At 37.1% G+C, this 16,771-nt stretch overlaps 1 protein-coding gene across 4 annotated transcripts in view; it reads right to left on the reverse strand.

Annotated features, from left to right (window-relative positions):
* The window catches only part of ZMYM2 (zinc finger MYM-type containing 2), a 106,997-nt gene that overhangs the window by 73,270 nt on the left and 16,956 nt on the right, over positions 1-16,771 (reverse strand). For 2 of the 4 annotated variants that reach the window (XM_025875213.2, XM_073894802.1), the window contains exons 3-4: positions 1,996-2,497; positions 1,641-1,734 (exon numbers count right to left, since the gene is read on the reverse strand). In XM_025875213.2, coding sequence (XP_025730998.1) covers positions 1,641-1,734; positions 1,996-2,487 — 586 coding nt within the window. In that variant the 5' untranslated portion in view covers positions 2,488-2,497. Of the gene's footprint in view, positions 1-1,640; positions 2,498-16,771 lie in introns of all 4 variants that reach the window. The other 2 variants (XM_073894801.1, XM_025875212.2) reach the window with 1 other exon arrangement.

Below are 16,771 nucleotides of genomic sequence, written 5' to 3' on the forward strand. Positions count from 1 at the left end.
CACATACATCACCCCCCAATCCAGACCTACCTATGAATACACACACACACAAACACACACACACACACACACACACACACACACACACACACACACAGAAAGAAAAGGTCTTGGAAGGCAGGAGAAATTTTCCAAATTGAGTAATAAGGAACCTATTTCTTTCAAAATCACTATAAACCAAACAGATTTCTTTTCAACCAAAAATCTTTGGAAGGAGGGGGACAGTGATATCCTCTGGCCTAGTAACATCATTTCTAAGAATATACTCTAAAGAAATGAGAAGATGTTCATCATAAACCTAAAATTAACAAAATATGGGAAATAGTATAAACTGCCAAATAAGGGAACGGTATATCCGTATTTACTGGGCAGCCATTAAAACCTTTGTGTATAAATGTTAATGGTATGAGAAAATATAATGTAAAGTGGGAAACAAACAGGAAGAAAAATTATTCAGAGCTGCATTTCAACCAAAATAAAAATAAAATGGAAAAAGCCTTAAAGACAGTCAGTTAAAGCAGTGACAGTGGTAATCTTCAGTTAATAATACTATCGGGAATTTTTTCCCTCAATTTTTAATTATAGATTTTCCAAAAATTCTTCAATAATTAAACATTACTCTCATAACCAAAAAAATAAGAAAAAAGGAAAACTGACTAGCATTTTATACCATTCTACACTACTATATTTTAGTCATTCCTTACTATTCTCCACAATTTCTAGGCCAATAACATTGCTAATGAGCCTAAAATGATGAGAAAATGAGAGAAAAACAGAGAAGGATATATAAGAGAGACAGACATAAAAAGGTTTGGGGGCAGAGGTGAAAGAGAAAGGGACATAAAGACAAGGTCATCAAAAGCCAGAGTTCTTACAACTTCTCTTTTTTAATGTTTTCACAAAGCAAAGCTGCCTGAAGAAAAATTGTTCAGAGTTCAGAAATTTACCAAACTTAAATATTAAAAAAAAGAATAAAATGCTAATAAGAAAAAATTAAAATCAGATAAGCAATCAAAATTACTTTAAAAGTAAAGTAAAAACAAATCTAAATGCACCTATTATACTATATTATTCCTTAAGTGTGCTACTTATCTTATTTCACAATTTACACATTACTACTAAATACTAAAAATATATTAGCAAAAACTAAGTATATGACAAATAAGATGCCAAATTGTTAGACTCCAGTGGTAGTGAATGTGAAGAGTATTTATTACAATCCTTTAGACATAGATTTCTGGGATTAATTTTCTAATAATCTGCAAAGAAATACATGCTTTTTACATCTCTTCTTAGCTAAAATTTCAAACTTTTAATTTTTTTTTTTTTTTATTTACTTATTCAACAGAGAGAGAGAGAGAGTACAAGCAGGGGGAGCAGTAGAGGGAGAGGAAGAAGCAGACCTCCCGCTGAGGAGGGAGCCCGATGTGGGACTCGATCCCAGGACCCCGAGATCATGACCTGAGCCGAAGGCAGATGCTTAACCATCTGAGCCACCCAGGCGCCCCTAAAATTTCAAACTTTTAATAATCAATGTAATGAACTTCTCTTACATGAATAAACTAACCAAGGTAATACCAATTACTACAGTGAAAAAAGAATCAGGCAATTTTACATGGAGTAGATCACTTAATGCTTACCAGGATTATGATGAGTTGCAGATTCTCCATTCTGAAATACGTCTCCTGCCACATTCATTCTACCAGGATTAAAAGGTCCTACTCCAGTCTTGGTCTGTGAAGTTAAAGATGGGGTGTATGTTTGTATATTAACACCAAAATTACTTGACTGCAGTCCGTTAGAGACATCTCCCAAGTTGGTATTCTGCAGTGATGTTACATGTGTAATCATTAAGTTCATATCTCTCCCGTCAGTATTTTCTAATTGGCCATCATTCACAGAGCTTACACCTGTTTCTAAGGTTGTAACATTAGCAATCTGAATTTCAGAGTCTGGTTCTGTGGTGATACCACTATTACCCATTCCTGCATTTACCTTACTTCTTGAAAAACTGGAAGTGGAGAAATCCACATCATTGGTTCTGTTTTTAGTCTCAGGAGGTCTCCGTTCAATAAAATTGGAGGAATTTTTCTCTTGCCCTTGATTTGTTTCCATGTCCTCTTCATCATCAATGACAATTGTCTCACTTACACTTCCCTTCTGAGAAGCCAACTCTTTTGAGGAAGGAAGAATTTTGGAATCATTTCCTTGTAGTTCTTCATTTTTTGATGATGTAAATGTTATGGTTCTTTGATCAGCTACCACCGGTGCAGAAGGTGGGGGAGGTTGTACAGGTTCGATAAAAACAACATCATCATCATCTTCCACTGACGAGTTTTGAAATTTATTAGATCTAGCAACTAAAGGATTAGGTGGACCACTAAATGAATTTCCTACATTGGTGAGACTAGTTGCCATGGCCGTACTCCCTAATAAAACAGGAGTCTGATCAGTCAATTCTAATCCTCCCACTGAACCTGTGTCCATGCCAAAAAACCTGTAAAGGAGATGGAAAAAAGAAGAAAACAAATGTCAATATAATCTTTTGCTCTTCTAACTCAAGTATTTTAAAGTACTTTTCTTTTTATTCTAAATGACAATAATTCTTATCCAATACAAGAAAAATTTGGTATCCAATCTATGAACTCATTCACTAATCATTTTACATAGTTTACATGTGAACCTCTTGAATATAAAAAGAAAATTAACCAATTTTCTGTAATGATATGCAGTATATTTCCACCTCCACCACCTCCTTTTTACCATACTATTTAAGCTATAAACTTTAATACTGAAAATACAGATAAATCCTTTGATATGTATTTGAACAGGAAAATAACCAAAACCTGACAACAAAAATCCCTTCTCTATACTTTTATCCCATTTATCCACTGTATTAAATAAGATGATACAATCTAATCCCTAATTTCCCTTACATCATCTTTTTTTAATTCCTTTTTCTCATATTCCCTAGTTCCCTTATAACTATATAATTAAATCCTTCTGAGAATCTGAAATCTTTCTTGACCCTATCCAGAAAGCTTAAATCTTTGACAGTATCAATGCTGTGTGCTTTATATCCACAAATCAGGCTGAATAATGGCTCCCAAAGATACCAGATCCTAATCCCTGGAACCTGTAAAGGTTACCTTATATGGGAAAAGGGTCTTTGCAGGTATGATTAAGATTGAAGATTTAAAAACAGATTAGCTGGGTGGACCCTAAATGCATAAGCTTGCAAAGGGAGGTGGAAGGAGATGACAGGCGAAGAGAAGGCAATGTGACCATAGAGACATACTGGATATTGGAGACTGAAGTAACGCATCCAAGGAATACTGGCAGTCACCAGAATGTAGAAGAGGCAAGGAGTGGATTCTCTCCTAGGGCCTCCAGATGAAGGATGGCCCTGCTGACACCTTGATTTGAGCCCTGTGGCACTGATTTCCAACTTAAGACCTCCAGAATCATTAGAGAAAAAAAGTTTCTGTTGTTTTAATCCACCAAACTTATGGTAATCTGTTACAATGGCCACAGGAAATTTACACATTCCACTTCTTAGTTACATTTTCAGAACAACTTTTTTTTTTAATTTTTTTTAATATTTTATTTATTCATGAGAGACAGAGGGGGAGAGAGAGAGAGAGAGAGAGAGAGAGAGAAGCAGAGGGAGAAGCAGGCTCCCAAGGAGCAGGGAGCCCGATGCGGGACTCGATCCCAGGACCCTGGGATCACGACCTGAGCCGAAGGCAGACGCTTAACCATCTGAGCCACCCAGGCGCCCTCAGAACAACTCTTGATATAGCTGTAGTTTTTGTCCCATTTTAATGAATAAGAAATTACGGTTTAGAGATGCTAACTAATCTGCCCAAGTCACACAGCTAGAATGCATGCCCGGGTCTTTATAATTCAATAGTCCAAACTCTTCATTACTCTGCTATATTCAACCAATATTTTCTGAGCATCTGATATATATGCAGGGCTGTGCTGAAGCCAAAGAGACAGCAGAGAGTTAACAGTGAAGAGCCAGAAAAGAAAATAAGTTCTTGAGCAGATGGAGAGGATGAGGTCATGGACACAGGTGGTAGTGGAAATAATCCTGAACATGAATCAGAGAATTAGAAAAAAAAAAAAAAAAGGGGGGGGGGGAAAAAAAGGGGGGGAGAGGAAGGGTGGGTATAGACTGATTGCAGGTCACTCTGTAGATGGAGTGGATGGGAATTTGAAGTGGTTAATACATGGTAGCCTAATTTTCACAGAGTAAATCATCTGAGAAGGTGAAGATACAGTGGTTGTACAAGTCTTTTTTTTTTTTTTTTAGATTTTATTCATTTATTCATGAGAGACAGAGGGAGAGAGAGAGGGAGAGAGAGAGAGAAGCAGAGGGAGAAGCAGGCTCCCAAGGAGCAGGGAGCCCGACGCAGGACTCGATCCCAGGACCCCGGGACCATGACCCGAGCCGAAGGCAGACGCTTAACCATCTGAGCCACCCAGGTGCCCAGTGGTTGTACAAGTCTTAAAGACTGGTTTAAGAGCCCCAACACCAACTCTTAAATCCTTTGTAATCCTCTTTCTCTAATAAAACCACTTAGCCCAGTTTAAAAAAATAAAAACAAAAAAAAGGCTGGTTTAAGAACATTGACTACTTCATATATATTGCTATTTGCTCATTTTGCTATAAGGAGTGTCTGGGACAATGAAGACGATACTAATATACATAAATATCAGTTTGGCAGATAGGTGACAGGGATGGAGAAATTGTTCATTGTATATTTTGTTATATTTTAATTTCTGAACATAATTTCTCACTTGATTTTAAAGCAAAAATTAAAGTTTTTAAAAACAAAGTGGTAATAGATTGATCAGAGAAGACCTCTTTGAGCAGGTGCTATTTATACTGAAATCTGGAATGACAAGAAAGATCCAATTGTGGGAAAACTGTAGGAAGGGCATCCTGCAAAAGCCTGAGGTAATGAAGTTGGTGAATTCAAGCAAGAGAATAAAGACCAATGTGGCTGAACAAGTTGGTAGCAAAGAACTGTAGGAGATATAAAAACTTGCACAGAGGGCGCCTGGGTGGCTCAGATGGTTGGACATCTGCCTTCAGCTCAGGTCATGATCCCAGGGTCCTGGGATCGAGTCCCACTTCGGGCTCCCTGATCCTTGGGAGCCTGCTTCTCCCTCTGCCTCTCTCTCTCTCTCTCTGTCTCTCATGAATAAATAAAATCTTTTAAAAATAAATAAATAAAAACTTGCACAGAAAAACCCACCAAGGCCAACAAGTTAGTTCATTAACTGCATTCAACAAAGATTTATGAAGCACCTAACCTAGTATGTACAAGACACTGATTTGGACACTTGAGAAGAAAAAAAAAAAAATCAATAAACAAAACAAGTAAACATCCCTGAAATTAGCAATCATGAATTCTAAATGCCAAGTTTGGATTTTACTGCAACAGGAAACATTGTAGTGTTTTCAATAAAAGATTAACATGTTGCTTACATTTTTAATACATTGTTTGGGCTGCTATTTCGGAAATGGATTATAAAAAGGCAGGACTAGAAGCAAAGAAACGAACTAGATGGCCACTGATTGAAGTGAGAGATAATAGTACCTGAAACAAAGGTGATGATAGGAGATGGAAAAAAGTGAACAGATTAGTGATTTTTAAAAAGTAGATCTCGGGCGCCTGGGTGACTCGGTTGGTTGGGCGACTGCCTTCGACTCAGGTCATGATCCTGGAATCCCGGGATCGAGTCCCACATTGGGCTCCCTACTCAGCAGGGAGTCTGCTTCTCCCTCTGACCCTCCCCCCTCTCATGTGCGCTCTCTCTCTCATTCTCTCTCACATAAATAAAATCTTTAAAAAATAAAAAGTAGATCTCACATGAAAAGATCAACAAGATTACTGTTGATTGGAAAAAAAGTCACAACACAGAACATTATTACTACAATGTTATGTATTCTCTAAAAACCTAAAAAGATACACACAGTACATATTTTTATGTAAATTCATGAAAAAAAAAAACCTCTGAAAGGATCACATTATACTGATATACACAGCTCATATTATGAGGAGCAGGGAGTCTGAGTAGGAGAGGTGATCAACAAGTTGCACTTTATTTTTTTTTCAAGATTTTATTTATTTATTTGAGAGAGAGAGACACACCAAGAGAGGGAACACAAGCAGGGGGAGTGGGAGAGGGAGAAGCAGGCTTCCTGCTGAGCAGGGAGCCCCGTGCAGGGCTCAATCCCAGGACCCTGGGATCATGACCTGAGCCAAAGGCAGACACTTAACAACTGAGCCACCCAGGCACCCCAACAAGTTGCACTTTAGATTTAACATTAATCTAAAAAGAATTTCAGGCAGCTAAGCACCTGAATGAATAATGGGAAAAACAGAAGTCAACAACAGAAAACAATATAAAGCTGATAAAGCATTAGTTAAAGAGGAGGGGATTATCAATCTCCAGAAACAAAAGGGATACAGAATAAGCACTTTTCACAGACATTAAATAGGGGTATAACAACCATATTATTAAAACACTGGATAGACCATAACTAATTTGCTCTTCTCACTGACCATCTAGAACCTAAAAGAGTGCCTAGGCACAGAGTATACAACTCAGCTGTCCCAAAAATTTGTGGAAGGGCCAGAAGGCAAAAACCCATATGTTCATTTTGACTACCAGAGTTATTTTAAGTAACATGATTATTTAATTGTCAAGGTATATAACCTAGTCCCTTATTTTATATATAATGTGCTATTCTCTGACCTTAAGCATCCTACTCAAACCAAGTTTAGTTTCCAGAGAGCACCATATCCTATTCAATCAACATAGTAATGAAAATGAAATATTTTCAATAACAAATAGTGTTTTATAGGAAAAGCCTTATTGTATTTTCACTTAACTGTGACAAAACTTTGTTGAGTTAAATAAAAGAAATGTTAACTTTTCTATAATAAAACCGTATCTCAGACACAGTAAAACTGCTCAGTTCCAAAACCAGTCTCCAAATCATTACTCTAAGAGCAAGAACTGTGTCTCTGTCAGTATGGAATACATGTTGATAGTGGGAAATAGCAGAAGATACATTTATATCTGCTTTAAAGAAAACAGATTAATTCTATTTAATTAAGGGGTGGCTTCATTTGACATACTCAAAGATCTACAAATTACCATTCCATACTCTAAGACATTTAAATATTTTCAAAAATTAAAATATATACACCAGGGGCACCTGGGTGGCTCAGTTGGTTAAGCACCTGACTCTTGACTTCCACTCAGTTCATGATCTCGGGGTTGTGGGATGGAGCCCCCAGTCGGGTTCCGTACTCAGCAGGAAGTCTGCATTTCTCCCTCTCTCTCTCCCCCCCCCTGCCCCTCCACCCAATTGTGTGTGCTCTCTCTCCCTCTCTCTAAAATAAATAAATGTTAAAGAAATAAAATAAAATATATACACCATTACTCTAAAACAGCTCCTCACTAAGGAAGATTTCTTCATGGTAAAACAGTTAACATATGCTAGGGGAAACCCTCATATAAGGCCTTCACATAATTTTAAGTAAACATAAAAAAAAAATTTAACATTACCACTACAGAAAGTATTAAAAGTTGAAATATGCTGAATAACAGTGATTCCAAATTTTCATAACTCAAATAAATTCATTTTAAAAAATTAAGTGTATCCATCTACTAATATTTAACATTTGTCTGATGCTTGTTATGAGTCGAATATTCATATGAGTTAAACATTAAAGCAAATCCATGAAAGAAATCACTATTGCCTTCTCTATACGGATTTCAAAACAAGGGGTGCCTGGCTGGCTCAGTCGGTAGAGCATGGGACTCTTGATCTCAGGGTGGTGAGTTCAAGCCCCACATTGGGCCTAAAGTTTATTTTAAAAATAATAATAATAATCTTCAAAGCTAAGCTGCCCATGACCACAGCCACCAAGTTGGATATTAGGTTCTGAATATTCCTACTGATACATAATAGGTAATTAAGTATTGAACAATAAAATAATATAGCACAGCTCTTATTTAATAAAAAATTCAATAAAATAACCAAATCAATATTCAAACTACACAAGTATCAAATGGAAGAAATGAAGTTGAACTTGAAGTTAATATTCATGTGCCACAAGGTAGGAAGTATCCTCATCAACACAGCAATTTTCAGAGGAATAAGGAAGGCATAAATATACAGATGTTATGAAATGCATAGGCTTTTAATGCACGAGTTCTCTGGATCCTTTCTAGGGTTTTAGCACACCTAAAACAGAAGACAATTTCTAAAACAGAAAAGCTAGAACTGACTTCATAATACCCTCTGATGGCAGTGCTAGATATCAATCAGAAGAAAACACTGCAGCTCAGAATAGAACTTTACCAGTTAGCTCTCTGCAGTAATCCACTTCTGAAAACAGAGTATCTACTCAACTATAACAACTGTTTTCAAATCCTATACTATAAATATATTTGGCCACTTCTATATGTCATTGAGAATATGTTTCAATCACCACTCAATTTACTGTTTATGTGACTACAAGTTGACCTAATTAAATGTGATTAAAAGTTGACCACTTCTACATTATATATGTAAAATCTATTCCATTTAGCCACTTTTCTGCATCATCCATTCTAATTACCTATTTTACACTGAGCAAATTCCTTTACTTCTCTGAGCCTCAATTTTCCCTAGAGTAAATGGTATAAAAATAGTTCTTAGGCTTTTTCTTAGAATTCAAAAAGGTAACCAGATGTGAAAATCAATTAGCACTGTTCACTCCTAAACAATTACCAGGGAATTTTTGCCTTTACCCCAAGATTTCAGTAAGTTTCTAATATTGATATTCCATTGATATTCCATCAATGTCACAAACTGAATGTGTTCCCCCCAAATTTATATGTTAAGAAGGTATTAGGAGGCAGGGCCTTTGAGAGGTGATTAGGACACAAAGGTGGAGCCCTTTTTATAAAAAAAGGGATTAGTGCCCTTTTTATAAAAAACACCCCAGAGAGTTCCCTTCCCTCTTCCACCATATGAGGACACAGTGAGAAGATAGCAATCCATCTATGAACCAGGAAGCTGTCCCACACCAGACACCAAATCTGCCACAGCCTTGATCTTAGATTTCCCAGCCTTTAGAATGGTGAGAAATAAATGTTTGCTGTCTTTGGTAATTCAGTGTAGCAGCCCAAACAAACTATGACGTTCATCACAAATTATGAATGCTTTACAGTCATATTTGGTCTTTATTTTGATTCAACAAGAATCAATTAATACTTAACGTTCTCGTGGAAAAAAACAAAGAAAATGTGGTAGTTAAAATATAAATGTTGGGGTGCCTGGGTGGCTCAGTCGTTAAGCGTCTGCCTTCGGCTCAAGTCATGATCCCAGAGTTCTGGGATCGAGCCCCGCATCAGGCTCCCTGCTCAGTGGGGAGTCTGCTTCTCCCTCTCCCGCTCTCCCTGCTTATGTTCCCTCTCTCACTGTGTCTCTGTCAAATAAATAAATAAAATCTTTAAAAATATATATATATATATATAAAAATGTTGACATTCCTAACAATAAAGTACTAGCACTTGCTGAAAAAGCTTATGAACATTCAGAGAAAATCACAAAGAAAGCACTTCAGGGACGCCTGGGTGGCTCAGTTGGTTAAGCATCTGCCTTAGGCTCAGGTCATGATCCCAGGGTCCTGGGACCAAGTCCTGCATCTGGGATCAAGTTCTGCATTGGGTTCCTTGCTCAGCAGGGAGCCTGCTTCTCTCTCCCTCTGCCTGCTCTGCCTGCCACACCCCCTGCTTGTACTCTCTCTTTCTGGCAAATAAAATCTTAAAAAAAAAAAAAACAGAACAGAACAGAAAGCACTTCAAAATGATTCAAGAAAAACAATTATCATTTTCTCACTGATAGAAGCCTATCCAAGAGCTTTCTAGGTAGCGTGTTAAAAAGAAAGCTAAGGTGAATTCTTCTCTACAGCTAAGGTTAGTCAATACATGATCATGGGTACTTTCGATAGTTCTGAGTCAAATTGGCAAATTTTACATTTTCAGAATAAAAATTCTTGGGGTGGCTCAGTCAATTAAGTGTCTGCCTTCAGCTCAGTTCATGATCCAAGGGTCCTGGGATCGAGCCCCACCCAACAGGGAGCCTGCTTCTCCCTCTTCTTCTGCTGCTCCCCCTGCTTGTGCTTTCTGGCTCTCCCTGTCAAATAAATACATAAATTCTTAAAAAAAAAAAAAAAAAAAGAATAAAAATTCTTAATCAAATGGGAATAAGGGCATCTGGGTGGCTTAGTCCGTTAAGTGCCAACTCTTGATTTCGGCTCAGGTCATGATCTCAGGGTGGTGAGATTGAGCCCCGTGTCAGGCTCCCTGCTCAGTGCAGTCTGCTTGAGATTCTCTCTCTCCCTCTGCCCCTTCCCCTGCTTGTGCATGCACATGTGCGTACGCACTAATAAAATATTTTTTAAAATAGGAATAGATGGATTTATAAATACATATATAAAATACCAACGAAAGGATATCACCAAATTTAATGTGAAATGTTAAAAACATTATTATTAAAGTCAAGAATAAGATAAGGATATTCTTTATTACTATATATCACTTCCAGAAGTACCAGCCAATGCAATTATTTTATAAAAATTTGAAAGGAGAGGCACCTGTGTGGCACAGTCGGTTAAGTGTCCAACTCTTGATTTTGGCTCAGCCTCAGGGTCAGGATCTCAGGGTGATGAGATCGAGCCCCACACGGGTCTCCACACTCAGTAGGGAGTTTGCCTGAGATGCTCTCTCCCCCTCTCCCTCTGCCCCTCCCACTTGTGCACTCTCTCTCAAATAAATAAATAAATCTGAAAAAAAATTTTTTGAAAGAAAAATTATCATTACATGTAAGTTAGGTTAATTTTTACCTCAAAAACCAAAAATATTTACATGAAAAACTACCGCAGTGAGATAATTTAATGAAGCACTGGATACAAAATTAATGCACAGAATATTAAATTAATTGGACGGGGGGGCGCTCCTGGGTGGCTCAGTTGGTTGGCTGAGCTTCCAACTCTTTTTACTCAGGTCATGATCTTAGGGTCATGAGATCAAGCCCAGGGTCAGGCTCCGCACTCAGTGGGGAGTCTGCTTCTCTCCCTCTGCCCCACCCCCTGCTCACATGCTCACTCTCTCTCTCCCCCTCTCTCTAAAATAAATAAATCTCTAAAAAAAATTAATTGGATGGCCAATTGGAGACAGATACAAAACTTTCCTTCCATCAAACGACCAACTAAATACAGAGATTAAAAAAAAAAAAGACAAACCTACAAAGACAAGTAGAACAGGGGAGAATTCAACAGCATCAGAAATATTAGAAGAGGGCGCCTGGGTGGCTCAGTCGTTAAGCGTCTGCCTTCGGCTCAGGTCATGATCCCAGGGTCCTGGGATCGAGTCCCACATCGGGCTCCCCGCTCAGCGGGAAGCCTGCTTCTCCCTCTCCCACTCCCCCTGCTTGTGTTCCTGCTCTCCCTGTCTCTCTCTGTCAAATAAATAAATAAAATCTTAAAAAAAAAAAAAAAGAAATATTAGAAGAGAGAAAACAGAAGAGCATGGATTCATTGTGACTCACACTTAGAAGACCTCAAAAAGGTAAAACTCTAAACACCTACTAAAGAAAGTTTTTAAATGACTAGATTACAAATGAAATTAAACTTGTAGTTAACATTCATTTGTCCTAAGGCACAAAATTTTCAGAAGAACAAGGCAACTGGTCCTCTTAAGTATGACATGAAAAATAAATCAAGACAGGTATCAACAAGATGGCAGAGTGGAAAGTTCTAGATATGGGTCCCTCTACACAAGTAACCATGGAGCTGTACAGAGTGATTGGCACCAACTACTTTAGATCCCTGGAACCCCAGTGAATACTCATATCAACCAGGAGAGTGCTTCAGGAAGAAGTTGCTTCGTAAGTGAGCAGAATGTATGAACCAGCAATCATCCGCCATTCCTCACCCCAACTTGGCTATGGGGGATAGCATCCTGCATTCCTGGAAGTCTGGCTGGTCAGAGGACCAGCGAGGAATGTCTAAAAACTATGGAACTGTGTTTGGGGTGGTCTGAAGCAGATGCTTCTCTTGGTTTCAGCCCTCTGGGCAGTAAGAGCTTTCCCAGCAGCATCTATCAGATTTAATGAGACATGACCCTTTATTTCATTGTTTTTCATGCAAACATTTAAGGAAATTTTTGTCAGGTCACTAGCTCACTAGGAATAATGGAACAGATCTTCAAAACATACAAAGAAACAGAAAAGTAAGTCCTATTCACAGAAATAAAAGAATTTGACAAACTATTCCTGAGAAATCCCAAATTTTGGAATAACTAGTCAAGACATTAAATCAACTATCTTAAATATGCTCAGTGAGCTAAAGGAAAGCACTGACAGAACTAAAAGAAATCAGAAAACAAGGCATAATCAAAATGAAAATACCAACAGACACAAATTATAAAAAAGTAAACAAAAATTCTGGAGATGAAAAATACAGTAACAGATGAAAAATTCACTAGAGATATCAACAGCAGATTTGGACAGGTAGAAGAATCAGTAAACTGGAAGGAAGAAAAATTGAAATTATCCTATCTGAGGAACAGGAAAAAAGGGGAAGAAAAATGGAGAGAGCCAGAAGGATCTACAAAACATTACCAAGCATACCAACATATCTGTATCATAAAGAGAACAAAAGGAACAGGAATAAATATCTGAAGAAATAATAATGAAAACTCCTAAATACAATACACATCCAACAAGCTCAACAAATTCCAAACCAGATAAACTCAAAGACACCCACAAGACACATAATGGCCAACAAAGATAGAGAATTTTAAGAGAGAAGTCATCATGTATAATAATATTCATCATCAATAATAATATTTAGATTATCAGCTTATTTCTCATTAGAAACCATGGAAGCCAGAAGCTAGTGGGATGACATTTAAAGTAATCAACAACAAAAAAATGTCAACTAAGGGGCGCGTGCGTGGCTTAGTCGTTAAGCATCCGCCTTTGGCTCGGGTCATGATCCCACGGTTCTGGGATCGAGCCTGCATTGGGCTCCCTGGGAAGCCTGCTTCTCCTTCTCCCTCTGCCTGCTGCTTGTGTTCCCTCTCTGTCTCTCTCTGCCAAATAAATAAAATCTTAAAAAAAAAAGTCAACTAAGAATTCTATATCCAGCAAAAAATTCCTCCAAAATTAAGGAGAAACTAAGACATTTCTAGATAGAAAAAAGCAGAGGGAGTTCATACCTGCATAAAATGCTATCCTTTGGGCAATAATAAAAACACATTAAGTAAATTGAAGCCATAAGAAATGAAGAACATAAGTGAAATTACCTATATAAATCAAAAGAAAGCCAGTATTACTGTACTTTTAGTTTATAATTACTTTTTTCCTATGATTTACAAGACAAATAGATAAAACAACAATTATCAGTGTATGTTAATAAATACACATATAAAGATAATAATCTGAGAAAAATACAGGGGAGAACAGAAATATATAACAGGAGAGTGCATACTGCTGAAACTAAGTTGGTACTATTTCCAATAAATTGTAAATTTAAGTTGATTTTAATCTTTAAGATAACCACGAAAAAAAACATTTTAAACTATACACAGTAAAGGGAATCAAATGGTACACTAGAATAAAGTTAATCAAACACAAAAGAAGGCAGTAAAGAAGAAATGGCATGGGGGGGAAGGACACAGAAGACATACAGAAAACAGATAGCAAAATGGCAGAGGTGAATCCTTCCTTATTCATAATTATTTTAAATGTAAATAGATTAGGGTGCCTGGGTGGCTCAGTCATTAAGCATCTGCCTTCGGCTCAGGTCATGATCCCAGGGTCCTGGGATCGAGTCCCACATCGGGCTCCCTGCTCAGGGGAAGCCTGCTTCTCCCTCTCCCACTCCCCCTGCTTGTGTTCCCTTTCTCGCTGTGTCTCTCTCTGTCAAATAAATAAATAAAATCTTATAAATAAATAAATAAATAAATAAATAAATAAATAAATAAATAAATAAATGTAAATAGATTAAATTATATTAAAGACAAAGATTGGGAGGTTAGATTAAAAAAAAACAAAGGATCTATGTATATGCTGTGTAGAAAACTCACTTTAGATACAAAGACACAGACTGAAAGTAGATGAATAGGAAAGACACTCCACGCAAATAGTAACCAGAGAAGAGAATAGATATACTAATATTAGACAAAATAAACATTAAGTCAAAAAAGGTTATGAGACACAGGAAGCCCCTATATACTATAAAAGATTCAACCCATCAGGAAGATATAAATATATATACATATACACAAGAGTGCACAAACTATATGAAATAAAAACTGCCAAAAATCAAAATAGAAGCAAAAATGGAAAATCAGAAATAGAAATTAAACACACTTCAACAATCAATGGGTCAAAGAAGAAATCACAAGGGAAATGAAAAAAACACTTTGAAACCAAAGAAAACACCAACACAACATATCAAAACATGGGGGTGCAGTGACAACAGTGCTCAGCAGGAAATTTACATGTATTAACACCTACATTTAAAAATATCTGAAATCAGAGCACCTGGGTGGCTCAGTCAGTTAAGGGTCTGCCTTCAACTCAGGTCATGATCCCGGAGTCTAGGGACTGAGCCCTGCCTCAGGCTCCCTCCTCAGCAGGGAGTCTGCTTCTCCCTCTGCCCTTCACCCTGATTGTGCTCTCTCTAGCTCTCTCTCTCTCCCTCAAATAAACTCTTTAAAAATAAATAAATAAAATATCTGAAATCAATAAACTTTATACCTTAGGAAGCCAGAAAAAGAAGAGCAATCTAAACCCAAGCCTGGCAAAAAGGATGAAATTAAGATTAGTGCACAGATAAACCAAATAGAGGGGAAAAAATAGAGAATCATCAAAACAAAAAGATAGTTCTTTGAAAAAAATTACCAAATCTTTAGCTAGATTAAGAAACAAAAGTATTATTATTAAAATCAGAAATGAAAATAAGACCTCACTACTGATTTTACAGAAATATAAGAGAGCACAATGAACGACTGTATGCCAACAAATCCGATAACCAAGATAAAATGGACAAATTCCTAGATATACACAACTACCAAAACTAACTCAAGAAAGAATATAAAATCTAGGGGTGACTGGCTGACTCAGTCAGTAGAGTATGCAACTCTTAATCTTGGGGTTGTGAGTTTGAGCCCCACACTGGGTGCAGAGATTACATAAAATAAAATTAAAATTAAATAAAATAAAATCTAAATAGAACTACAATAAGCAAGGAGATTAAATCAGCCATCAAAAGTCTCCCAACAAAGAAATATCCGGGAACAGATAGCTTCACTGATAAATTCGACCAAACATTTGAAGAATTAACATTGATCCTTCTCAAACTGGTCCCAAAACACTGAAGGGGAGAACACTTCCAAATTCATTCTATAAGGCCAGCATTACTCTGATACCAAATCCAGACAAAGACCTTACAAGAAAACTAGAGGCCAACATTCCTTATGAATATAGATATAAAACTCAACAAAATAGCAAATCAAAACCGGGAGCATAATAAAAAGATTATATATCATGGCTATGTGGGATTTATCCCAGAATGCAAGGGTAATTCAACTTAAGAAAATCAAAATAATATACCATATTTATAGTCAGAAGGGGGAAAAAAAACACATGATCATCTCAATTGAGGCAAAAAAGATTTTGACAAAACACAACATGCTTTCATGATAAAAATAATAAACTAGCAAGAGAAGGAAATTTCTGCAACATGATAAAGGCCATATATGGAAAAAAAAATAGATTTTACCATCACAATGGTAAAAGATGGAATGCTTTTCCCCTAAGATTAGAATGATGAACAAATGCCTACTTTCATCATTTTAATTCAACATATTACAGGAAGTTCTGGCCAGAGCAATTAGGCAAGAAATAAAAGGAATCCAAAGAGAAAAAGGAAAATAATCATTTCTGCAGATGACATAATTTTTTTTTGTTTTTTGTTTTTTTAAGGGGGGATGGTTGGCAAGAGGGAGAGGGAGAAAGAGAATCTTAAGCAGACTCTGAACTGGGCATGGAGCCTGACCTCGGGCTCAATCTCAACTCTGAGATCATGACCTGAACCAAAATCGAGAGCTGGATGCCTTACCAACTGAGCCACCCAGGCAGCCCTACACGACCTTATAGTGGAAAACTTAAGCAAAGTTTCAGAATACAAAATCAACATGAAAAATCAGTTGTATTTCTACACACTAACAATGAATAATCCAAAAAGGAAATTAAGAAAACAATTCAATTTACAATAACATCAAAAAGAATAAAACACATAGAAATAAATTTCACCGAAGAGGTTGAAAGACTTGTACTATGAAAACTACAGGGGCGCCTGGGTGGCTCAGTTATTAAGCTTCTGCCTTCGGCTCAGGTCATGATCCCAGGGTCCTGGGATCGAGCCCCACATCAGGCTCAGCAGGAGGCCTGCTTCTCCCTCTCCCACTCCCCCTTCTTGTGTTTCCTCTCTCACTGTGTCTCTCTCTGCCAAATAAATAAAATGAATAAATAAATCTTTGAAAACTACAAATCATTGCTGAAAGAAAAATAAAGACACAAATAAATGGAAAAATGTCTTATGTTTATGGATTGGAAGATTAACATTAAGATGACAATACTATACCTGAAGCAATCTACAGATTTGATGAAATCCCTATCAAA

This window comes from Callorhinus ursinus, unplaced genomic scaffold (genome assembly GCF_003265705.2).
Source record: "Callorhinus ursinus isolate GAN/ISIS: 27379988/994484 unplaced genomic scaffold, GSC_fseal_2.0 scaffold7, whole genome shotgun sequence".
NCBI lineage: Eukaryota > Metazoa > Chordata > Mammalia > Carnivora > Otariidae > Callorhinus > Callorhinus ursinus.